This window comes from Mesoplodon densirostris, chromosome 10 (assembly GCF_025265405.1).
Source record: "Mesoplodon densirostris isolate mMesDen1 chromosome 10, mMesDen1 primary haplotype, whole genome shotgun sequence".
Classification (NCBI taxonomy): Eukaryota; Metazoa; Chordata; class Mammalia; order Artiodactyla; family Ziphiidae; genus Mesoplodon; species Mesoplodon densirostris.
Window position 1 is genome coordinate 72741924 of NC_082670.1, and position 26207 is coordinate 72768130.

Here is a 26207-nt window from a genome sequence, read left to right on the forward strand (position 1 = left end):
AATACCTAGGAGTAGGATTGTTGGGTATTGTGGTAAATGTATATTTAACTTTATAAGCTATCAAACTGTTTTCCAAAGTGACTATACCATTTTGAAATCCCTACAGCAGTGTATGAAATTTCCAGTTGATCCATATACTCATCGGAATTTGATATTATCTCTTTGTTTATTTTAGCCATTCTAATAGGTGTGTAGTTGTATATCACTGTGGTTTTAATTTTCACTTCCCTAATGACTAATGAGGCTGAACGTCTTTTAATGTGCTTATTTGCTATCTTTGTATCTTCTTTGGTGAAATGATTTTATTCAAAACTTGTGTTTATTTTTAATTGGGCTGTTTGTTTTCTTATTGTTGAGTTTTTAGGGTTCTTTATATATTCTGAACGTAAGTCCTTTGTTGAATATATGATTTACCAATATTTTCTCTTAGCTTGTCTTTTCATTTACTAAACAATGTCTTTCACAGAACAAAAGTTTTTAATTTTTATGCGGTCCAATTGATCATTATTTTTCTTGTATGGATCGTGCTTTTGGGATCATATCTGAGAACTCTTTGCCTAACCCAGGACCATAAAATTTTTCTCTTTTGTTTCTTCTAGAAGTTTTATAATTTTATATTTAGATCTATGATCTGTTTTGAGGTAATGTTTGTATAGGTGTGAAGTATGGGTCAAGGCTTTTCATTTTTCCTTTTTACATGTGGATGTCCAGCACCTTTTGTTGAAAAGACTGTATTCTTTGTTGAAAATCAATTGACCATATGCATGTGGTTCTCTTCCTGGACTCACTAGTCTTTCCATTGATCTATATGTCTAATCTGTCACCATACCACACAGTCTTTATTATGGTAGCTTTATAGTCTTAAAATTAGGTTGTGTGAATCCTCCGACTTTGGGTTTTTTTTTCAATATTGTATTAGCTATTCCAGTTCCTTTTCTTATAAATCTTAGAATCAGCCTGTCAGTATCTATAAAAATTCCTGCTGGGATTTTGATTGGGATTGCATTGTAATCTATAGATCAAATTGGGAAAATTGATATCTTAATAGTACTTAATAAATACTTCTTGTCCTTGAAGACAGTATATCTCTCCATTTATTTAGGTGTTCTTTGATTTCTTTCATTAATGTTTTGTAGTTTCAGCATACAGATCTTGCACATGTTAGATTTATATGTAAGTATTTTCTGGGTTTTTTGATGCTATTATAAATTATTCTGATTAAAAATCTTTAATTTTCAGTTGTTTGTTGCTATTATGTAGAAATATAATTGCTTTGTACATTAACATTGTATCCTCCACCCTTGCTAAACTCACTTATTAGTTCTAGAAGCTTTTTTGTAGATTCCTTGTGATTTTATATTTAGATAATCCTATCACCTGTGAAAAGAGACAGTTTTATTTCTTCCTCTCTAATCTGTAAGCCTCTTATTTCTTTTTCTTGCCTCATTGCACTGGCTAGGGCCTCCGGTCTGATGTTAAATAAGAGTGATAAAAGTTGACATCCTTGCCTTGTTCTTAATCTTAGGGGAGAGCATTCAGTGTTTCACTGAAGTATGATGCTAGTTCTAGGTTTTGCATAGATGCTCTGTATCTTGAGTAAACGGTATTTAAGATAAGAATCCATTTTTAGAGTGTGCAGCTCTATTGCCTTCAGAACTTCAGGAAATAATAACTTCAAACAGAAAAGAACTGTTGCTTTTCTATGTTGCCACAACATGTGCCTTCTAATTGTGCAAAATGCACAACTGCCTGATGAGAGAACCTGGTTACCAAGAAGTAGATGACATTGTGGAACTGCACTACATAGGTCATCTGAGTCTACTAAAAGAAGAGCTGGGCTGTACTTAACCATCACTAACACTGAATAAGGAAGGTTAGCTTTGTGGAAGGCTAAGTTGGAGCTCATTTGGCTCACACTTCAAGACTCAGCTGATGGGTAGCATTCTTTCCTCCAATAAGACTGTCATGAATAACTGATACCCAGCAAGCCATGTAAACCTCGTTGTCCCTGGTTAAAAAAATCTTGCCGCTGCTTCCCTTTGCCATTACATATTTCAAAAGAGCAGTCTACTCTTTTCATCGCCACATTTCCACTTCCCACCCTCCTATCAGTTCAGTCTAATGTATATTGTGCACCCACTTTTGTTGACATTGCTGTCTTGAATAACCTTCTAATCATTAAAATCCAATTGACTTTTTGGTCTTGGTTCTAGTTGTGCTTTCCACAGCTTTGGCTCTATTAACTCCTCCCCTACTTCTTACCACCTACTATAAATACTTCTTCTAATTATAAAAACAGTACTTATTTAATGTAGAAAAATTAAAAATGCGAGTAAGCTATAGTGAAAAAATTTAACTCATAATTGTACTGTTAGTAACTTGTGGGGGAGAGGGGCTGGGCATGTCTTTTAGACTTTTTTTCCCAATGCATAGAGTTTTTTAAGTTAACAAATGGAATCATTGTGTGCATTGTTTTTTTTGGAACCGTTGTGTGTATTGGTTTTTAATCTCCCTGTTTTAGTAGCACCTTGTCATCACTGTCCTTCATGTCAGTTACTGCTCCTCTGCACCACACTGTCAGTTTAGAGGCTACGTGGTATTCCACTGCATAGCTTGGACCACAGTGTATTCAATCAGACTCCTAGGTTTTGTGGGGCTTTTGGTTGTTTTGTTTGTTTATTTGTTTTTTGGCCGTGCCCTGCAACTTGAGGGATCTTAGTTCCCCAACCAGGGGTCGAACCGGGGCCCATGGCAGTGAAAGCACCAAGACTGCCAACTCCTAACCACTGGACCACCAGGGAATTCCCAGTCTCATAGTTTTAGGAACTTAGGTTCATTCCAAATTTTTGCTGTTAATATTACAAAAGTATATCCGTTTTAAGTTACTTTCTTAGGTAAATCTCTCACCTGTAATTGCTGGATCAAAGAGCAAAAACATTTAAGTTTTTACAGCACTATGTCTGTCCAACAACCTCTGTTGTCTGTAGACTACTCAGACCCCAGGCCACTTTCTGTGTGTGCCCCATCCAAGCACTGCCCATGCTGAGCTGTGTCAGCTGTTATCCCTGCCTCCTCTACCAGATGATGAGTTATTGGGGCCAGGACCATTTCTTGTGCTTTTATTTTTTAGAACCCATGCCTGAGACATGGTGGGTTCATGAAGATGAAAATCAAAACTAACATTCATTGAGCACTTCCCAAGAGCTAGGGCACAGTGACACTGAAGAGGAACATTAACCACCGTTACCATTTCACAAATGCAGAAATTTAGGCTTAAGTAAATATTTTGTACTGGTTATGTCACAGGACAAATGTTTGTTGAATGAATAACAAGGTGTCACTTCAGGAATATTGGTTTTATAAAATAAAAGTAACTCCGCAGACCTGAAATCATCAGTATTACCAATTACAACATGATATATCTGAAGAACTTAGCATTTTGTTTAACTTAGAGACATTGATTTTGCATACATTGATCTTCAGTGTCTCATTTTGGATTTCTCAATTTTTCTTAGTAACTTCTTTCTTTATCAGTACTGCAGGGAGTGAGGAAGTAATGTCCCTGAATCCTTCCATCACCAGCTCCTTTGCCTAATACAGAAGTTCTAACATTTGAATAGGCATCAGAACAACCTGGAGGGCGTATTAAAACACAGACTGCTGCCCCACAACCCCTGAGTTTTTAATCCAGTGGAGCCTGAGAATTTGTATTTCTAACAAGATTTCTGGTGACTTGATTCTGTTGGCCCAGGGACCCATTTTGAGAACTCCAGGGAACGGCTGCACCCACATTTGCGCTGTTGTACTCTCTGCTGCTCTAGGTCCCTTCCCCAACTTTGCCCTGTTCTGGAAAGCACAACCTGTACCTGCATGTGTGATGAGAAATCCCAACCTGACTTTACATGATCCCAGCAGACAAGTCCCTGCTGGTGCCTTTTCTCCACACGGAGAAAGGCAGCTGGCCTCGATCCCTAAGGACCCCTGATCTCAGACTTCGTATTTCCTCTGGAAAGTACATTCAAGCAGCTGACTGATTAGGCCAAACAAATGTACAACAGTCTCCATCCTGGCCATACCAGACCACTATAAAAGGGCCATATTTATTCATCCATTCTCATTTTCTGCTGATAGGGTTTCAGAAACCGTAACTGCCTTTGATGAATTTCCTAATTCAATTATTTTTTTAATATTTCACCGTCTTAGGATTCTGGCCCTATGTGGAGTGAGAAAATGCTTTTGTTATAGCTCATTATTAAATGCAACCATGCCACTTTTTGTTTATATAAAAATCTATATAAATAATTGCACAATACCACATTTTAAAGGCTAATGAACAGTTTAAAAGATTTTTATCTCACATCACTTACAACTAATTTCTCACCTCAGAGTATATGCATTGAGGCCTGTTAGAGAAGTGGCTTAACACTGTTGAATGCCTTGCAGATTAGTGGGGTAGGAATGAACACAGTATTGCTCCTTATGGTTTAAGAATCCAACAACAAGTGCAGGGGGCCCCAGTGACGAGGCAGCGGCAGGGGCAGCAGCTCCAAGGGCTTTAGGTCCTGTGAGGACAAAGAATAGAGCCTTTTATCCTGAAGGGAACACATCTCCCTCAGCCCAGACTAATGCCAGCCATTAAAGTGAGGACCAGCCTCCCAAAGCAAGCTTTCTTTGTGGCTGGCTGATAGAGGGTAAAGTTCTAACCAAATGTATCTTAATACATACCAATTCCTTTGAATGAACATTTTTAAAGAAAGAAAAACACTTGACAAAGGCCTCTTTTGGATCCAAAATACTTCTCTCACCAGAGTCCTTGCCTTTTGCCCCTAGGGAAAAGAGTATCTGAGACGTATGTGTAAGTTCCAACTCATTTAAACCACTAGAGTGGGAGCCCTTCCTGATTGGGGAGGCAGGGTGGTTTCTCATTGCTGTAGATGAGATCCTGCCTTCTCTAGGATTTATTTGGTGCAAGGAAAAACTCAGGAAGCAGTTCCCCACCATCCTCACCTATCACAGGGGCTGGATTTCCCATCCTTCCTCTGAGGTCAGTTCGGGTTTACAAAATCTCTGCTTCCCTCTAGGTGGAGGCCGAGCTGATTGACAAGCTGGACAGCATGGTGTCAGAAGGGAAAGGCGATGAGAGCTACAGGGAGCTCTTCAGCCTGCTGTAAGCTGCTTCAGCCCCAAGCACCTCACGTTGGGGGAGGGGGTGAAGTGGGCTAATGAAGGGTAGGGGTGCAACCTGCGCTGGGCAGGCTTCAGAGGGTGGGTATCCGGAGAGACCAGGGTTGTTCCTGGTGGTAGCAGTGCTCACCTTCTGTCAACAAGAAAGTGACATCATGACAGCAAGCTCTCTCAGGGATTGCCATAGTTGACTAAAGATGCAGGAACAGGTGATAACTCTGAGCTCCTGGATTTGCTGATAGCAAAAGGATCATCGTATATCTTCATACCATGTACTGTATCTAGTTGGGCAAACAGTTCATGGGGACTCAATGAGGGCTCAAGGCTGACATTTCGGGTGGGGGGAGAGAGGGAATTAAATCTCTGCTTTGTAAGATTGTACAATCAGCTTGAAGAACACTGCCATGAATTTTGTGACTTGAACACATTACACCCCCTTCCAAACCAGTTTCCATTTGTGAAACAGGGTGGTTGTACTGACTGACGTCAAGGGTCCCAGGTCCACCAGTTGTGGCTTCTGTCTTGAGTTGATGGAGGCCAAGAGACCTTACAGAGCTAGCCACAGGGCTAAGCCCAAAGGAGGGACTCAGGAGAGCCATGGTCCTCCCAGATAGATAGTAAAGTTGGGTATTTTATCTTCCTAAAAAACAAAATTTTAAGACATTTACAGCTCTGGAGCCCTCTCCTATCTCACTCATTATCTCTAGCTTTGAGATTTTCTTTATTTTAGTGACATTTTTAAGATAAACCTGTAATATATTTTCTAATAATAATACTGTACATTTGCTTAGAACTTTACAGTGTACAAAATTTGTTGACATATCTGATTTAATCCTCACAACACACCTGTGAGGTGGGCAAGGCAGATATCCTGAGGAGTAGAGGTGATGACACTGAGCTCAGAGAAGTGGCCTCAGTTGCATGGGCAGTAAGAAGCAGCTCTCCAGATATTCCAGTTTCAAGAGGGGGAAATCTTTCTGCTATACCCTGCCTACTTTGTTCCTTGATGAGTCATGCAATAAAATGTGAATTCATTTGAAATTAAATTTTAATTTTAATTTGTGAAAATGAATCCATCCTTAAGTATTTCTCTTTTAGCTGAAGATGTTTCTAATTGTGGAAATAAGGAAGAGAAATCTCTTCCTAAGCCACTAACCGATGATTTTACTATGAAGGAAAAAGCACAAAAATAACTTGCTATTAATAATTACCTGACCAAATAGTGTTACATAAACACTGTTCACGTCTGAGAACTGAAAGCCACTGATAAACAAGGAGCAGCATTTCCCAATTTGTGTTTGGGGAAGATGTTTGTAGGTATGCTGGGGGGAGGTGGGAGTGGATCATGGGCTAATCAGTTTAGAAAAGACTCAGTTAAATAAAATCGAACAGGCCTCTGTATTATAGGACTTCTCAAAGCCTTTAATATTTAGAAAGATGTGGAAAATCTCTAAAAGGAAAGTGTGGTGATCAGCATCTTCCATGCTTTTTTGCTCACAGAACACCTCTCTCTGTCCTCCAGGACAGCAGAACTCTGTAGAACGGAGTTTGGAAAATGTAAACACAGTCGCTTTTTCCACTCAACTCAGAGGTGAAAGACAATGGTTCTACCTTCTCGCTCTAGTAACATGGGTCACATGGAAACCCTCACTTTCCCAGAAGCCTCGGCTCAAGTTAGATGCTGTGTGCAAGGAAGACAGTTGTCATCATTGCAGTGTTAACGGCAGTCAGGCTGTGGGTGTGAGTTCCCAGTGCTGGGTCCCTGGCTGAGCCTTCCACTCTTGGTGACTTTCATGACCTTAGAGAGCTAGGGACAGTGTGCAAAGGGATCAGGAGTGAGACCTGGACCTGAGATAATCACTAGAGCAAACAGAAAGAGTCCATCCAGGTCATCATCCCCTAGGAGAGATCTGTGAAAAGGCAGAGGATCTCAGAAGCCAGGCTCTTTGGAGAAGTCAGAGGCTACCTGGAGGTGACAGGAGCATGGGCTGGCAAGTGGGAAAAGCACCTTAGCTCTTGGCATTTAGCTCTTGGCTCTGGCACATTTTACATGGGAGTATCCCACGACAGTGAAGATGACAGTGTAACTCCTGGACTTACTGTCCTTCACGCTGGGCCCTCAAGACTGGTTGGAATCTTTCCCTTGGTTTACATGAAAACGTTGGTTAGTATGTTTGCTGAGGATGGTTCTAAGCAGTGATAGAGGCAGCCAGCCAATTGGCAAAGCCAGGTCTATCCCTCAGTGGACTCTTACTCCACTGCTTCTTCAGAACAGATCTCACAGTGTGTACACCTAAAGGGGCTGGGGCTTTGAAACCGCTCCCTCAGTTCGGAACTTGCACAGGAGAATGGAAGACATGTTCACTGATTGCTGGCCAGTTCAGTAATTGCTTTGTCTTTGCTTTCTGCTGCATGGAGTAGAACCCAGCTGTTTGGGCCCTACCCCAGGTAAGACTGCAGTGTGGTAAGTCTGCCGTCTCCAGATCCATCACAGGCCCCACGTGCTCTGGGACCTTACTCTGGTGCCCAAGGAAGGCTCATGCATTGTGCATTGTGTTTGCTTCCACCAATAGCCTGCTGGAGAAAGTTGAACAGGAAACATGGCGCGAGACCGGCATTTCCTTTGTAACCTCGGTCACCCGCCTCATGGAACGCCTTCTTGACTACAGGTATCTTCTCAGGAACCTACCTGACCTCTTCTCTGGTCAGATGCTCTCCCCAGCAGGAGGATCCCCTGACCTTAAAACTGAGACCTCGTGGCCATGAGAGGTAGGACTATTCTGGTGGTGTGTGCCATCACCAGTCATTAGGAATCTCCTGATGGCCAAGGAGAAAGAGGAAGAAAGCCTTCTCCCAGGGGTAGGCCAGGGCTTCCTGGGCTTACCCCCGATACGTGGGCACATGTACCCAGGAGGTATCCCAGGGACATGTAGCCTTCTGGCTTTTCGTCCAGAAAAGTCAAGGCTCAGAGGAATGGGCACAGCAGAGAGGAAGAGAAAGGCTGTCTCCAGAGCAAGTTAGGTCCTTAGTGCAGACCTTCCTCAGATCCATGTGGCAGATGGGCAGGAAAATATCACCTGGTACAGAAGTGTGACCCAGGAGGACTTTCATTTGGTTTTTCCAGGGAAGGGGGACCCAACTTTTCCATGCCTCCATTCTTTGTGTAAAATCTGTTTATTTCTGTCCCTTGATCCTGGCCATGAGCAGATTAGAGGAGGCAGCCTGTGAGCTCAGAGATCTTTATGATACATTCAGTCTGGGAGTTCATGTGAAATTCATTTTTTCGTGAAAGCCTGCCTTCTCAGTCATATCATGGCTTTTGACTTAGCCTAAAAGTAACAATAATGCTACCATTGCAGCCTTAGTTATTCTCTCAGTAGAGTTCAGGTGATAGCTGAGAGTGCCTTTTGGGAGCCTAGAGGAAGGCGATAGGGAATGAGGAGGAATGATAGAGGAAACCCAGACCCAAGCAATAGTTGTCTTCTCTGTGCTACATGTCATGCAGATGCCAAGGGAGAGCATCTGGGACTCCAGCTAGCTGCATGTACAGGAAGCTTCTTGCTGGATTCACCAGTCTGGTTCTCATTCTCTTTCATCTCCTTGTGCTAGGCCTTTCTCCTTCCCAGAGGAGCTTGGCTTTGACCAGTCCCTGCCCTCCCTTGGCAAGGATTCATTCTCAGTGTTCCCACTGTTCTGTGTCTGGCAGGTCAGCCATGACCCCTCCTAAACCCAGCCCTACTCAGCATGAATGCAGCTCAGCCCTGGCCGAAGCTACACCTAAATCAGGAAAAAAGCTCCAAACCCACTGCTCCTAGTTAGAGAGGATTCCAAAGACTAGTGCACAGGAAGGACACCATAGGGAGAAAAGCCAATGAGATTATGAACATGGCAGCCATGCCGTGGTTGCTGTGGCCACAGGGTCCTGAAGGTAGGTCCCTAGAGTAGAGTGTCTTGGCTTCTATGAAACACTGTCCTACAAAATGAAAACTGCCCTTTAAGGAAAGCTCTGTGCCTCCCCTTTTGGAAACTTGAGGATTTAACCTTCTACTTTACTGACATACTTTTTTGTGCTGAAGACATTGGTAGGTGTTACTTAATGCCCTGATATAGCATCTGGGCTCTACACTCTGCCACCAGAACAAGGGGTCCAGTTGAACAGAGATCTTTGAACCCTAGGAGTGGGTCCAAAGCTTAGAGGGAGCTCACAGTACAGTCTCATCTGTGGAAGAAGTTTCTGTTGGAGAGCATCTTCATCTGGGGTTTGGACATACTAATGCCTCAGTGACACTGCAGGTCTCTGTGTTGTCCCAGAGGCACCACTTTGTGCATTCATCTGTGCTCTCCCTTCCAGGGATTGCATGAAAGGAGAGGAGACAGAGAATAAGAAGATCGGCTGCACTGTTAACCTGATGGTGAGAGAACATGGGCTCTTCCTCCTCTCTGCCTCGTAGTGTGGCTTCTACCCTACCCTGTGATTGGCCTGTCCCTTCTACAATACATGGCTATAAGCCTAAGGGGTTTTTTTGGTTTTTTGGTTTTTATTTGGTTGCTCTGGGTCTTAGGTGTGGCAGGCGGGCTCCTTAGTTGCAGCAGGCAGGCCCTTTAGTTGCGGCATGTGAACTCTTAGTTGCAGCATGCATGTGGGATCTAGTTCCCTGACCAGGGATCAAACCCGGGTCCCCTGCATTGGGAGCACGGAGTCTTAACCACTGTGCCACCAGGGAAGTTCCATGCCTAAGGGTTTGAGTCAGGACATCAGCTCTGTTACTGGTATCTTGGAAACTTGCACCTCATCACTCATATTCCTACTTGGGAAAGGAATGAAATGAGCTTCTGTTTGGACAGAGCTCTAGCCTGGCCTCTTGGCAAGGTCCCACCAATCCTGACATACTCTAATTTCCAGTCTTCCCTGGTACTCTTCCTTTGTGTCATCACTCAGGGCTCCTGCAGATCTGCCAGAGGATTCACCCCCAGCAGGTGTGCCTTCTGGCTGGTCCCTTCTCTTCCTGGTGCTGGCCACCTCCACGGCCTGTCTTCTCCCTCCTGTCCAGCACACCCAGGGTTTTGGCCAGCTGCCTGGAGTTCAGAGATGGCCTCCACAGGCAGCCAGCCTCTCCCATCTTCATTTATATTTCCTTCTCTCTTACAGAACTTTTACAAATCTGAGATTAACAAAGAAGAGATGTATATCCGCTATATCCATAAGCTTTGTGACATGCATTTGCAGGCCGAAAACTACACAGGTAAGTGGGAAGGGGGAGCTACGCCTCCCCATGAGGACAGACTGGACATACATGCACAGCTGGCAGAGAAAGGCTCTGAGCTGGTGCCTCCCAGATTTTAGCAGAGTGTCAGGACCCATGATACCCATCACCTCACTCCTTTCCCTCAACTCCTTTGTAACGTGGTGGAGAAAAAGCAGGTGGAACTTCCACTTGCTGCCCAAAGCTCTTCCACCCTCCTTGCCTCCTATTCACCCTCTCTGAGGCCTCAAGGGTGACCTCCAAATTCTGGTGTGCCAGGTTCAGAGCATCCTGAGCTCACTGTCCCTCTTCATGAGCAGAACTTCTCTGAGGACCTTCACAGCTGGAACTAAGTGAGGCCATAACACAGGAACATCAGCCTAACCCTGGGACTTCCAGAACTTGCTGGCAGACCTGCCTTGCAGTCTGGGCTCTTCCCCTGCAAGTACACAACAGCCCCACATTGAGCTCCCAGTGGAGGGTATGGAGAATGTTCACCTGACTTTCTGACAGACCAGACAGGGACCCTTTCATTGTATCTACAATTTAATCCATTACTACGGCCTTTTCTAAAAGAACAAATTTAAAAGCATTTCAACATACCTGTCACACTCTGTTTACTGAGCGCCACTTTGAGTCAGGAAGATACGTGTACCCATGTGTGTCCTGCCTGATCACCTTGTGTCATAGTTCCCCCAAAATAGCCACTTCTTCACTGTGGTGACCAGCTATCACATCTTAGCCCTTGAGCCGTAGGACTTGAATTTGTGTGATAGACCAGGAAATTCAAGCTATTCTTGTCCACAGCATTACTAGAATTAGATGAATTTGTAGAAACACAGAATCCTCCTTCCTTATTTTATGTTAGATGTTAAAGAGTGTTTTGCATAGATTCCACCTTTCCTGACACAGCTTGGCAAGAATTAAATCTGAAATGACTGGGATTAATCTGCCATTCTCTGCGTCCACTTCCACCCACGATCCCAGCAACCCTTTGAGAAGGCAGTGAAGTGATAGACTGAAAAATTCCATGTATCAATAGAGGCATTTACTAAACTCCTGGAGGACTGGGCCATCACTGAGAGGCTATGTCAGGAATTTGGACAGAGAGAGGGTGCTGAGCCTTGCCTCTGGTGGCCTCAGGAATAACATCTGAAAAGAATATTGGCAGGGAAGAAAAGGATTTCACATGGTTTTCTAAGTTCTAGAGGGAGGCCTTGAGGGCCTCATGGGCTTGTTCCCAGTGAGAAGGGGCTTCACAGCTCCAGTGAGGAGACACATGTATCCCTGGGCAGGAGGGTCCAGTAGCCAGAGCATAGGCAGAGTGCAAACATGAGCAGGAGCCTGGAAAGTGGCTGCAGGCAATATACCTGGTTAAAACTGGAAGTGGGTCACTAGATAATTAGAAAAGAGATTCTTCATAGTCATGGGGAGCAGATTTGAATAGGGCCTTGAAGGCCAGGCAGAAGCTAGAACTAATTAACTTGCCAGTAGGAGATGCCCACTAAAACTGAGCAAATAGAACAGGAAAGAGCAGACTGTCATGGGACCATGAGCCGCAGCTGTAACTCAGTCTGACTGACTCTTTGGGATTTAGGAAGCTACGGTATTTAGCTGCAGTTGTTTTGTAAACCCTCTCCAACTGTTCCACATGTATGGGAGGTGTCACAGGGCCCCGCCCTGGGCCCAGCATCCACTTTAGCTTCCTCCAGGAATGGAGCCCATCACAAAGTTATCACCGTACACATTCCTTCTCTCTGGTCCTTTTAGAAACGGTCAAGATAAGGAGAAAGGGTCATTCCCAGGGCCATGCTGTGCTCAGAAAATGGAGCTGGAGGCATTGAGGCTGGCTTCAGAAGGGCTGAGAAAAGCCTTAGTCAGTGCTTACCCCTCAGAGCCAGTTCTGAAAAGGTTGGAAAAGAAGCTCTAGTCAGTTGAGCAAAAAGGAACCCAAGAACTCTCTCTGACATGTCAGTGTGTCCCAGAGCAAAGCAACCTGTACACAGATCCTTAGGTACCTGAGCCATACTTTATCTAGCTCCCAGAGCAGCTGACCAGGCTGAGGGAGGAAGGTGTCGACTAGGATCTTTGGTTCCTTCATGCTGTGTTCACGGGCTATTTGCTGGCTGGACAGCCCCTCTATCTCAGCTTTGGTATCCAGCATCCCTGATCTGGGCTGCACATGCCTTGCACTGGCATGCTGCTTAGCCTGGTCCCTTGGCACCTGGCTGCCCCTGGACCTCCATAGCCCCTGTCCCCACAGAGGCTGCATTCACTCTGCTCCTCTACTGTGAGCTGCTGCAGTGGGAGGAAAGGCCACTGCGGGAATTCCTCCATTACCCATCCCAGACAGAGTGGCAGCGGAAAGAGGGACTGTGCCGCAAGATCATCCACTACTTCAACAAAGGCAAGGTGGGTGTTATTAGGCAAGGCTTTGAGCGTCTCAGCTTCTACTGTACTACATGGCATCTTAACGCTACAGGGATGGCAGCAGCTGCAGAGGGTACTGTGTGGGGTGGTGAGGGGGTGGAGGCCCATATGTGTGCATTAGATTTGGAGGCAGCATGACTTTCTCTGGGGAAAAAAAACTAAGAGCTTAATTCTGTGGCTTGGAAGCCAATTCCAAATTGGGGGTATAAGAGACAACCCCACATACCAGCTTTTCACATGTGTAAATACTAAGGCTCCAACAGCAGGGGCTTTGGGCCCCCTGCTTATATTTATTAGATTTACTTAAATTATTGTAGCTTTCTGCTCTGCTATAGAAAATGTGAGCTGTAAAAATTAATGGATTCTAACCACAGCCAACGGAGGCCTGTACTGCCTCTTACGGGTACGTGTTCTTGTCTTGGATTTCCCTTCCTTACAGCATAGTCTGGGCTCCTCTCATTGGGGTTATTCTCTATTAAACTTGATTCTGTGGAATTAGCAGGCCTTGTCAGCATTGGTTCAGACTTCCTTGGGACTTCCCAGCCATTCTGCTCCAATCTCTGGGAGAGCTCCTTGTGGGGCCCTCTGACCCACCTATGGCCCATACACTGGAAAGGCTGGGCTTGTGTAACTTGTTGAAGCTGTTCTCTCATTACTCAGCTTTGAGCATGTTAAAAAACTGAAACAGGATTGTTCAGGGAACTATAGTGGCTGAACTCCAGACTTGAATGGAAATTGGTTTTTTAAAAATAAACTTTTTTATCATAAAAAAGAAAGATTTAAACATTAATAACTTCTGCCCATAAATCAGAAAACATTCATCAGTTTTACACAACATGGGAGACTTTTGTTTGTCAAAAACATTCACCCATGTAGGGAATGCACTGGTAAGCAGGAACCTTTCCAAAACCTCAGGAGCTCTCATTTCACCTGGCCCAGAAAGGAGACCCATGCTTAGCTGTCAGCCAGCCACACGTGACTGAGCCACAGTGCCAGCCCAAAGCCTTCTCTCCTTGCTGGTCCAGAGATGGACGGAGGGCCCCATGCCAGCACACTTTTAGGTCTGTCTTCCTGGTACCCAGCCCACCTGGAGCTGCCACCTACCCATATGCCCAGCGAGCCCTCCCAGCTCTGAGGGAATGGTATAAGCATGGTGTGAGTGTGCTTGAGTGTTGTTAGTATATTAGCTTATTTTTCTTTCCATGGGCATAGAGTACAGAGTAGAGTTATGCTTATCTGATTGAGCCCAGCAGTGGGACACGTGAGCATTAATGGTCCCCTTTTCACCCCACACTACAGTAGTGTTAAGAAAGCAGGTTTAGGAGCCTGTACTCCGCAATGGGAGAGGCCACAGCAGTGAGAGGCCCGCATACCACAAAAAAAAAAACACCCCAAAAAGAAAGCAGGTTTAAAGGTTAGTATGAACTAGGGAAGATAATGCAAAACCTGCCTGAGTATTGTGGGTAAGCAGGAAGGGGAGAAGGACTGAGAGGCTCTGTAGGCTACCTTGTCAGGGATCTCCCACTCCTAGCAGCCCTGCCTTTGGTGTGAATTGCTGGGGGAGCAGCTTCTGTGCTGAGAACAGACCACTCAGCCCTTTCATGAGCTCATCCTCAAAGGGGTATTTATCACAATCATTCTCTTGGGCTCATACAGAAGGTCCAACTTTTCTGTTTCTGTACCTTCATACCTGACGGAACCAGTGGATAGGGCTAACCAGTTCTCTTGAAAGCATTCAGGGTTTTTTTTCTAATGGCTCCAGAAAAGCAAAACCTGGCTGATGCAAGAAAAGTCCTCCTGGGCTTCCCTGGTGGCGCACTGGTTAAGAATCTGCCTGCCAATGCAGGAGACACGGGTTTGAGCCCTGGTCCGGGAAGATCCCACATGCCACAGAGCAACTAAGCCCGTGCGCCACAACTACTGAAGCCCACGTGCCCTAGAGCCCATGCTCTGCAACAAGAGAAGCCACCGCAATGAGAAGCCCGCGCACCACAACGAAGAGTAGCCCCTGCTCTCCGCAACTAGAGAAAAGCTGGTGCACAGCAATGAAGACCCAGCGCAGCCAAAAATAAAATAAATAAATAATTTTTTTAAAAAAAGAAGGAAGAGGAGGCATGAAGATGGGAGCTGGTCCTTCATCTCAGGGAAGAGGGAGCAGACAGAGAGGGAAGCTGGGAGGAGGCCTCTGACCCCTAAGGCATACAGACCATCAGGACTGAACCAACCCTCCATGTGGGGGTGGGCTTGGGCTCTACTGCTGAGGGCTGCTATTGTTCACACTCCTTTGAAGGAATGAGTCTGTTGCTTCTAAAATGTTGTGTGTAGACAGAAGTACAAAGACTGACAGTCTGGAGTCCCAGGCTTTTGCCTTCCTTTCCAGTTTGAGTAGAATGAGCCAAGTCAGTGCAACTTTTGTGCCATCCCTGTCAGTGGGGGCAACAGGGATGTGTAAACACACATCTGCCCAAGCTGGTAGAAGTGATTGGATTTCAGACACTGGTTAGTAGTTGTGTAGTTGGCTTTGCCTCCTGCCAGAAGGAAGGAAACCAAGAGAGAAGATGTAGATGGGATGCACTGTATCTGCAGGGCGTTCCCTCCCTGTGTTCCGAGGTAGCTCTCAAAACCCCCAGCATTCCAGCACAACCATCAAGCCTGATAGAGTGTCCTGGCTCACCCTTGGGGGTTGGGGGGCAGGCTTGGAGCAGCAGGGCTACAAATAACAAATTAGGGCAGAGATGCCAGCGAGGCAGATAAGCATTGATCCTAATAGGAGAATAGAACTGCTTTACTGGGAGCTACTGTCAGCAGACAAAGCGCCTTTAGCCTCACATGGGTTCCTCATTACCTAAATGAGCAGTTCCCCATGGGGCACTCCTTACAGGCTGGCTAGCAGTCTGCACACAGCTCAGCTGCTTAGCCAGCCCCCTTGGAGCTTCCTGCCAGGCAGACCCTCCTGTGGGCCCTTCACTGAAACCTGCCCAAGCAGCACTTGGAGCCAGAGAGAAGACAGACATGTGCCCCTTAAAAGCTGTGATGTGGGGGTACAAGAGGCTTTCTAGCTTACTGAGGCAGAGGCATTGTATCAGAGCAGGGAGTCAGGGTCTATTTAAAATTCTCTTTGGTTTGTTTCAACATTTTTAACTGGTCCTGCAGTTCAATCCATATGGTGTTAATTTCTTCAAAGGATAAGGAACATAGTCCTGGGCTTCCCTGGTGGCGCAGTGGTTGAGAATCTGCCTGCCAATGCAGAGGACACGGGTTTGAGCCCTGGTCCAGGAAGATCCCACATGGCGCGGAGCAACTAAGCCCGTGCGCCACAACTGCTGAGCCTGTGCTCTGCAGCCCGCAAGTCACAACTGCTGAGGCCTGCACGCCTAGAGCCCGTGCTCCGCAACGAGAAGCCACTGCAATGAGAAACCTGCGCACCACAGTGAAGAATAGCCCCCGCTCACAGCAACTAGAGAAAAAGCCCGTGCACAGCAACGAAGACGCAACACAGCCAAACATAAATTAATTAATTAATTAATTTAATTTAAAAAAACCACAATCCTGAATAAAGCAGTATTGTCCTTCTCCCTGATGCTATTTCAAATCTATTTTCTAATATAGTCCTTATTAAACATTCATCCTGAAATATTGATGGGTGAAATTATAGTATGATATCTGATATTTGCTTCCAAAACTATGGGAAGGAGTAAGTGGATGAGATATTTAATGATATAAGACTGGCCATGAGTTGGTCATTGTTGAGGTTGGGTGATGAGTACCTAGGGGTTCATACTTCCATGTTTGTATATGTTTAAAATTTTCCTATAAAAATTTTTTTTAATTAGTACTTAGAAGTTGGGGAGAAGAGCCTGGCTAAAATGTCAAGTAAACCTTTGATTCCCAATCTCACCAAGAGAGAAAGCACTGTATTAAAAAGAGGAGGAAATGGACAATATTGCCCCTTAGTGAAGGCCACTGTTAGATGAGCCTGTCACCATAATAGGAGCCACACCACAGAAACAGCCCGAGACGTGATTAGCCAAGGATTATCTGAAGCCTGCTCTAAGATTTGAATATTTCTGTAAAGGAAATGATCAGACCTACTACCAAGCCCTTGCGTAGCTACTTCCTACTTAGCTTCCAGACTTGTTTCTAAGCTTAAATGATCTTAATTTAAAAGTCATTGTTTCCTTCATTAACTCATTAAATAAATCTTTATTGAGTACCTGCTCATGGCTGGCACTGTTCTAGGCTCTGAGGATAAAGGATATAAACAGGATCCCTGCCCTCATGCATCTTATCATCTAATTGAGACTAATACAACATAAAAGTAAATACTTTTTTTTTTTTTTTTTTTTTTTTTGCGGTATGTGGGCCTCTCACTGTTGTGGCCTCTCCCGCTGTAGAGCACAGGCTCCGGACACACAGGCTCAGCGGCCATGGTTCACGGGCCTAGCCACTCCGCGGCATGCGGGATCTTCCTGGACCAGGGCACGAACCCATGTCCCCTGCATCGGCAGGCAGACTCTCAACCACTGCACCACCAGGGAAGCCCAAAAGTAAACACTTTTTAGCCCAGAAATAAACCCACACACCTATGGTCAGTTAATCTTCAGGCAAGAATATACAGTGGAGAAAAGACAGTTTCTTCAGCAATTGGTTCTGGGAAAGCTCGACGGCCGCATGTAAATCAGTGAAGTTAGAAAACTCCCTCACACCATACACAAAAATAAACTCAAAATGGCTTAAATGTTTAAATTTAAAACATGACAGCTTAAAGCTCCTAGAAGAGAATATAGGCAAAACAATCTCTGACATAAATTGTAGCAATATTTTCTTAGATCAGTCTCCCAAGGCAAAAGAAATAAAAGCAAAAATAAACGGGACCTAATCGAACATACAAGCTTTTGCACAGCAAAGGAAACCATAAACAAAATGAAAAGACAACCTACGGACTGGGAGAAAGTATTTCAAATGATGCAACTGACAAGGGCTTAATTTCCAAAATATACAAACAGCTCATATAGCTCAGTATCAGAAACAAACAACCCAATCAAAAAATGGGCAGAGGGACTTCCCTGACGGTCCAGTGGGTAAGACTCCATGCTCCTAATGCAGGGGGCCCAGGTTCGATCCCTGGTCGGGGAACTAGATCCCGCATGCGTGCCGCAACTGAAGATCCCATGTGCTGCAAATAAGACCTGGCACAGCCAAAATTAATTAAATGTTAAAGAAAAGAAAAAACATTAAAACAAAACAAAACAAAAAATGTGGTTGCACCATTTTAAAAAAAAAGGGCAGAAAACCAAAGTAGACATTTCTCCAAAAGAGACATAAAGATGGCCAACAGGCACATGAGAAGATGCTCAGCGTCACTAATTACTAAAGAAATGCAAATCAAAACTACAGTGAGATATCATCTCACACTAGTCAGAATGGCCAGCATCAAAAAGTCTACAAATAATAAATGCTGGACAGGGTGTGGAGAAAGGGAACCTCCTACACTTTTGGGGGCAATGTAAATTGGTGCAGCCACTATGGAGAGCAGTATGGAGGTTCCTTAAAAAGCTAAAAATAGAGTTAGTTTTAGTTACATGATTCAGCAATCCCACTCCTGGGCATATATCCAGAAAAGACAAAAACTCTAATTCAAAAAGATACATGCACCTAATGTTCATACCAGCACTGTTTACAACAGCCAAGGCATGGAAGCAACCTGTGTTCGTCAACATATGAATGGATAAAGAAGATGGGGGGAGGGTGTGTGTATGTGTGTGTATGTATATATATTATATGTATAATGTAATATTAGTCATTAAAAAGAATGAAATACTGCCATTTGCAGCAACATGGATGGACCTAGAGATTATCATACTAAGTGAAGTAAGTCAGAGAAGACAAATATTATATATCACATGTGGAATCTAAAAAAATTATACAAATGAACTTATTTACAAAACAGAAACGACTCACAGACATAGAAAACAAACTTATTGCTACCAAAGGGGAAACGGTGGAGGAGGGATAAAGTAAGAGTTTGGGATTAACAGATACACAGTACTATATATAAAATAGATAAACAACAAGGACGTACTGTATAGCACAGGGAACTACATCCAATATCTTATAATATCTTGTAATAACTACCTTCAATATCTAGTAATATTGGAATCTGAAAAGAATATATGTATGCGTGTGTATGTGTGTGTGTGTGTGTGTGTGTGTGTGTATATATATATATATATAGTCTTATTTATATAACTGGATCACTTTTGTGTACCTGAAACTAACACAATATTGTAAATCAACCGTACTTCAATTTGAAAAAGTAAATACTCCTTTTATACAAGATAACTTCAGAGTAATGAAAGAGAGAATGGTTGGGGTAGTGCCTGTCCTTGACAAGGTAGTTAGGGAAAGGCCTCTTGGAAGTGGAAATATTTGAGTAGAAACCTGAAAACTATGCCTCAAGCCAGAAAACCAGTGCTATGTGTTCTCCACAAATTGGTTTTGAGCATATGTTCTTTGTGACATATGAGTTGCAGGAGGCCTTTGGTTGTGCCCTCTGATATGTTTGATGTGGGCTTGGGCCATTGTGAGGCTGCCTGAGGTACTGAAGCCTTTTTCCTATTTCTGATGCAGAGTTGGGAGTTTGGGATCCCACTGTGCAGGGAGCTGGCGTGTCAGTATGAGAGCCTCTATGATTATCAGAGCCTCAGCTGGATTCGGGTGAGCTTTGCCCCTTCCCCCACCCCAACCCTGAGTGGAGGTGCTAGCACTTTTCTGGCATCAACTTCTAAGGGAGTGTTTACTGTGGACCCAGCCCTTGGTTTAGTGCTGCGGACAGTACAGGAGAAGCAAAAGCCAAGGTTCCTGCTCTCAAGATGCTTGCATTATGGCTGGGGAACCAAAACAAACACATGACGAATGATTATATGATCCAGACCCCAAGGGCCACTGGTGCTCAAGGAAGGGAGAAGCAGCATACACAGGATAGGACGGGGGTTTCAAGGAGGAGGTGGCAGCTTGACTTCATGAAGAAGCTTTTCCTGAAATGATTTTGTTCAGGTATGCTTCATCTGAAAACATTATAAGATCTTTCACTGCCTTGGCTTATGGTCAATTCTAAGCACCCAAGTAAAGGAAGTTCTTCTTCCCTTCTTTGATGAAAAATATTCAAAATTAAGTGAAATGGACTTTGAAGGTCTCCCAAATTTTTCCTAGTTGCCGGTGCTGGGTATTAAATCGTAACAGGTCATTGGCAAAGAGAAGTCAGGAATCTCAGTTCATCCTCCTCCTGCACCCTTGTCAGCATGGCTAGCTCTTCTGTGTTCCCTGATCCTGATCAGGATTTGGGCCTATATAATAGATGTGGTTCTCTAGCAATAGCTTTTTGACTGGTCTTTGAAGGCCACTGCCCCCTGGCAGGCTGGCTTGATTGAGTGCATTAGGGCTGTCTTCCCAGTCAGATTTCAGTGAGTTTTTCTGAACCTGAAGCCAGGCCAGCCAAGACTAAAAAACTTATCGACCTTGGTAATACCAGACATCATGGATATTAGTTCAACTTTTAAAGTTTAAAATCTCCTAAATTGGGACCAGTACCAGTGATGCTGGTAACTAAGCCTTCCTCATTCTGTTAGCGTCGAGTCAGATGATAAATGAACAAGAGCAATGCAGATGGACTGATGGAAAATGGTGCCACCTATAAGCAACACTAGCTTATACTCAATTGGTGTAGTGAGTATCAGTCAAAACCAGGAATTCCTCAGCAAAAAAAGGACGTCCATGTTAAATGTGTACCCCTGAAAGTACAGGAAGCCTGAGTCTCTGTGGGCCTGAGTCCACTCATTGGGAAGGACAATCCAGGCAGCCTCTCAGGGCTGCTTCACTGTCAGGTGACAATGGAGAGTGAAGACTTCCTCTCCATCAGGCAGTTCCCCAGGGAGAGGTTGATCAGGACTAGGGGCTCACTTTTTATCTAGACTGAGTCACCATGTTCTCTTTCCAAAAGACAGTGTCTACTTAGGCCTGGGAGAACTTGCTTTGGACACCACTAGCAGTCAAGCCAATTGCCTTTCTCGTTCACAGAAAATGGAGGCCAGCTACTATGACAACATCATGGAGCAGCAACGCCTGGAGCCTGAGTTCTTTCGGGTCGGCTTCTATGGCAGGAAGTTTCCTTTTTTCCTTCGGGTGAGTCCATTCAGGTATTCGCAAGAACTTCTATCATATTTTACACGTAAGTTATTTACAACCTGTTTTTTTTTTAACCTTTTTCCTATTCTACTGAATACTTCTTTTTGAAGGACTGGCCAGCCAACAAAAAGCATTTGGCTTAATTTGACTGGACTGGCTACCAACTTTAGACTCTGTTTCTCTCTGCAGTACTGTTTTGTAGCTACCTGGAATGTATGAGGGTGGTTTTCTTACCAAATCAACCAAGTTCCTGCAGGAAATGACCAGGGTGTGAGAATGTCCCATAGGTAATTTTAGAAACCTTTCAACTTCTGTTTCCAGTGCCTGGAATCCTCCAGTGTGACTATTCTCAGCCAGACAGGACATCAGTACAGCCCTGACCTCAACAGTAGGCAGTACAGCCAGGGTGGAGAATTATTGATTTGAGAGATTTCAGAGGATAGTCCCCTTGCTCCTGGGGTTTGTCGGAGCTGCCAAACATTGGATTTGGCTGTGGAAAGCCTTTCCTAGGCAGCCAGTTCTCTGGCCCATGATGATTATAGCCATTTTCCTCCACCATTGCTGGAAAGGCTGAGCTGGTATATAAACAGAGTGGAAGGAATGACTGAGCATAGACATACTGACACCAGTTAAACAGTTGCGATTTTTTTTGTCTTTAATCAGCACAACCCAGAGGCTCCAGGAGAAGTCAGCCTGGGCTTGTAGGCTGTAGCCCACACGGATTTGCTGTTCTCAAATGACCTAAACGAAGCTGTGCTGATGAAAGAGTCCTAGGGCTGCAGTTGAGACCTAAGAGTAGCTCCGATTGTCCCCAGTTCCAGTGTCATACTAAGGTTCAGTGTCCAGGAAGCAGCTGGGAAAATTCATAGGATTCCCTTGATGTGTTTGGGATCCTATCTTACTGGAGAAATTGCTTTAGCCAGTGAGCAATAATAAGCTTGGTATCTCATCAAAGGTCAACTGAGCTTAATGACTCCTTACAAAAAGCCAGTCTGCTAAGCAACAAAGTCCAGGCTGACTACATTTCAGATGTAAGGCAGGTCAACATGCACATTTCTTGGGCAGTAATCATTATAGGCTAAAAAGAAAATGATTTCTACAGGAACTAGCAATAGTGATAGAGACAGCAAGCACACTCTGCCTGGTCATGATCCCCAGAAGGCTCTAAGTCTATTGCACAGGAGTGTTTATAGTAGCAGGATGTGAATGAGTAGAGGATCTCCTCAGGAGACTGGACCTCCTTCATTCTCTAGGGACCATCCAGTCCAGGCATATCAGAAGCGGCATGTTTGTTGCCCCCATCAGCATAGATCATACAACAGCAGTGGGGGTAGAGGTCAACAGAAGAGAAAGAAGGAGAAAAAAAAAGAAGAGAAAGAAGGAATAGTACAAGAATTAGAAACCAAAAGCATCTGTAGAAAGCCCTTTGATAAGCTAATGATTCTAGCCCTGTAAGTTATTTCTTTCGCATTTTATCTTTGCAAATTATGCTTGTCATTTTACTCTCCTTGTTTAGTCCCACAATCTGTATGTCATCAACCAGATTTTACTCCAAAACATCATTATTTTGAGTATTACAAAATCAGGCCCTGATGTTCCCCATTTCTGTCTTTGTCAAGCAGGATGTCTCCCTCACGGTTCCACCTGGCTCCCACCCCTCATGCTCATGTTACAGGGAACATCAGTGTCTCAGGGCTCTCAGAGCTTTCTGACAAGTAGGACCTGGCATAGTACCTGCATCTGAGCCATTCATACAGTGTTCTCAAGTGACAGTCTAAATGTTCAAACGTGGTTTCAAGGGTGCCAGTAATGGAGGAAAAATAACAAGAGGTGTTAGGAAATATCATCCATCAGTCCATCCTCATTTCCACACTAGGAGCTATGTTTCATGCATACACATCTGCCTGGCTTGGCTACATGCTGCCTTCCCTTTCCTCAGCTGCTCAGTTCATCTGTGGCAAATGGGATAAGTCCAGTGGAGGTAGCCGTTTGCCTTGTAAATGGCAAGGGCAAAATGGAAAGCAGTGGCAGCCAGATCTGTCTCATGTAGGGATGCTGGGGCTCTCGCCTGAGCAGACTTGAAAGCAGCAACCAGCCTCAAGGTCAATGCTCTGTGCCTTCCTCCTGCTGGGTCTTCCCCGGAACACTAGGCTACTCTTTCACCTTCCCACATAGGCCATCTATTACTCTAGCTCTGTCAGCTTGAGTTCTCTGGACCATCTGCCTGTCTTGCTTCACAAATGTGATTATCTACTAATCTGCATGGAGACAGGAAAACATCCAGCCCTCCCTCCTTGGGGGAATTTCTGTTTCTCTTCATTTGACTCATGAACAGACACTGGAGAGGATTGTACGTTTGTGAGTGGATATGAAAAGGCCAGTTCTAAACAGTTACCTTCTTTGTCAATTCTCCTTATCAAGCAAGGGACTTAGAAATGTCTCTGTCCTCTGTCTGTTCCACTGGAGAGGCCAGCCTGCTCCTCCTGACCTTGACTTCCCTTCTAGTGTTGCCCTTCCATTCTGATCCATCTGGACATGTGGCCTAGCCTTAGCTGAGTTCTCCCATAGTAAGAGAAGAAGTGAAAAGTGGGCAAAAATCCTATTCCAAAAAGGCTGAGGTCATCCACAGCCTGGCCTGTGATTATCCCTGTACTGGGAAGCATAGGGCTGGCCCTGTGGAACCTCTCTCTCCCGCTTCCTCTGAAGACATGCCAAGAGGGACTGTCAGTGCCTGACACCATTTGTCAAAGTGAATCTAGTGAGGCAGCTAGGCAGGCAGACAGATGTCACCAGAGGGCTTCAGAGGAGCCCTTCAGAGGAGCCTCCTCCAGCCACTCACTCTTGACCAGCTGTGAGGTAGGCAGAGCAGCAGGGTGCCTTGTCATGCCTTCTGTACACAAAGAGAAAAACTGAGACCTAACCTGTACCAAATATGATGTAACGTGAGGTTTTAAGAAATGTGTAATTGGGACTTCCCTGGTGGCACAGTAGTTAAGAATCCACCTGCCAATGCAGGGGACACAGGTTCGATCCCTGGTCCGGGACGATCCCACATGTCGCGGAGCAGCTAAGCCCGTGCACCACAACTACTGAGCCTGCACTCTAGAGCCCGCGAGCCACAACTACTGAGCCTACGTGCCAAAACTACTGAAGCCTGCACGCCTAGAGCCCATGCTCCACAACAAGAGAAGCCACTGTGATGAGAAGCCCGTGCACCGCAACGAAGAGTAGCCCCCGCTCGCCGCAACTAGAGAAAGCCCACGTGCAACAACGAAGACCCAACGCAGCCAAAACTAAATAAATTTATTTTTTTTTTTAAAGAAAGAACTGTGTAGCTGGAATGATGTTCTGCTGACACAGTTGCAAAGGAATTGCTGCCAGAGAGGTTGATAAATGCCCACTGGACATTGGGCAATGTTTAGACTGTTTCTCCCGGCTAACAAAAGTGACCCTGGGCTTCCCTGGTGGCGCAGTGGTTGAGAGTCTGCCTGCCGATGCAGGGGACACGGGTTTGTGCCCCGGTCTGGGAAGATCCCACATGCCGCGGAGCGGCTGGGCCCGTGAGCCATGGCCGCTGAGCCTGCGCGTCCGGAGCCTGTGCTCCGCAACGGGAGAGGCCACGACAGTGAGAGGCCCGCGTACCGCAAAAAAAAAAAAAAAGTGATCCTACAAAAGCACACACCTGATCACCCCCTTTTCTAAATAATTTGGTGGCACCCATAGTGATACTCCTTGGCACACACCTGCAGGCATGTTCAGTCACCCTCCCACCAGTTCTCCACAAGCACCTTCTTTCTAGCTGTGCCTTTTCCTGTCTTGACTTGTGGCCCTCGTTGTCACCGTACCCACATAGATTGCCCCCCACTCTTCTCTACTATGCTAACCCAGGTGGACCTTCCAAGGACTCTTTTCAGGCATGGCTGTTTCCAAAATCTCACCCCACCTCCCCACTTGCATCCCTTCCTGTGTGAGGAACCCTCCCTCCCTCGAGCTTCCTGCAGCCTTTGCCGTACCTCCCACCCCGGGCTGTCACACCACAGTGCAGTTCTCCCTTCTGCTGTCCCCGACCCTTCTTGACCATCATTTCCCTTAAGGCAGAGACTTAGTGCTGTGTCCATGCCTGCCACAGGGGTTCCTAGGACACGTCTGTGGGATGAGGAGGCAGGGGATGGGTGGCTGCAGGCGAGGCATTGAGCGTGCTCTCCCATTTGTGGCAGAACAAAGAATACGTGTGCCGTGGCCACGACTACGAGAGGCTGGAGGCCTTCCAGCAGAGGATGCTCAGCGAGTTCCCACAGGCTGTCGCCATGCAGCACCCCAACCACCCTGACGACACCATCCTGCAATGTGATGCCCAGTGTATCTTTTGACACTTAGTAGGGGAAGGAGGGCTGGGATCCTGGGAGGTGAGGCCCACCCAGTCAGCTGCCCCTCTGCCATGTCGTTGGCCATACAGGCCAGGTTACCTATAAGTCCTGAAGCAGAGTGTGTTCTCATTACTGACCGACACTTAGCAGGGCACTCATTCTTCACAGAGGGGCCGTGGCATGCCCTTAGCCATGGGGGCCTGGTCATCAGCTGAGCTTCAGGGGGACCTTTATCCCTCTGGTTGGCTGCTGCCAGTACCTGAGTCCCCACCCTGCCCTATGAAGGGTCTGCCTAGGCAGCCAGCAGCAACCACTGTGGACTCTTGCCACAGGGATACTCCACTTCTGTGTCCTGCTCTAGTCCCACGTGCATCTGTTGTTACCCAGAGCCTTTGCCAGCAGGACTGAGGCACAACTCTGGGGATGGGGGAGGTGACGGGGGCTCTGAGGCACTTGCAAGTCTGAATGCAAACACTGGCCTGCCCCTCATTCCCCACACACGGCTTCCTTGAAGACCTCATGACGGTTGCCATGACTATAGCAAGCTTGTTCCAGAGAGAGGAGGGCAGGTAGACTCCCATATGTTATCTCACCACAGAGATCCCAAAGAGTACTTTGTTAAAATGTTGTTTTGCAGTAAATACAGTTTACCCGCAGTGGGCAGGCCCAGGCCCTTGCAGCTTTTTCATTTCTGTGAGGTGGGCACCTGCATTCCTCTGACCCCTTTCCCTTCTTCCTTAAAGGGGCACTGGAGAGCACCTAGCTGTTGACATCTCACTTTGGCTGAGTGCTCAGGAGA

General features: G+C 45.5%; 1 protein-coding gene across 7 annotated transcripts in view; it reads left to right on the forward strand.

The window, feature by feature from the left end:
- Positions 1 to 26207, forward strand: part of DOCK3 (dedicator of cytokinesis 3) — a 422568-nt gene that overhangs the window by 376295 nt on the left and 20066 nt on the right. For 6 of the 7 annotated variants that reach the window (XM_060109452.1, XM_060109453.1, XM_060109455.1 and 3 more), the window contains 8 exons: positions 5082 to 5167; positions 7758 to 7853; positions 9536 to 9596; positions 10334 to 10427; positions 12691 to 12839; positions 19488 to 19574; positions 20934 to 21038; positions 25259 to 25400. In XM_060109452.1, coding sequence (XP_059965435.1) covers positions 5082 to 5167; positions 7758 to 7853; positions 9536 to 9596; positions 10334 to 10427; positions 12691 to 12839; positions 19488 to 19574; positions 20934 to 21038; positions 25259 to 25400 — 820 coding nt within the window. The remainder of the gene's footprint in view (positions 1 to 5081; positions 5168 to 7757; positions 7854 to 9535; positions 9597 to 10333; positions 10428 to 12690; positions 12840 to 19487; positions 19575 to 20933; positions 21039 to 25258; positions 25401 to 26207) is intronic. The other variant, XM_060109454.1, reaches the window with a different exon arrangement.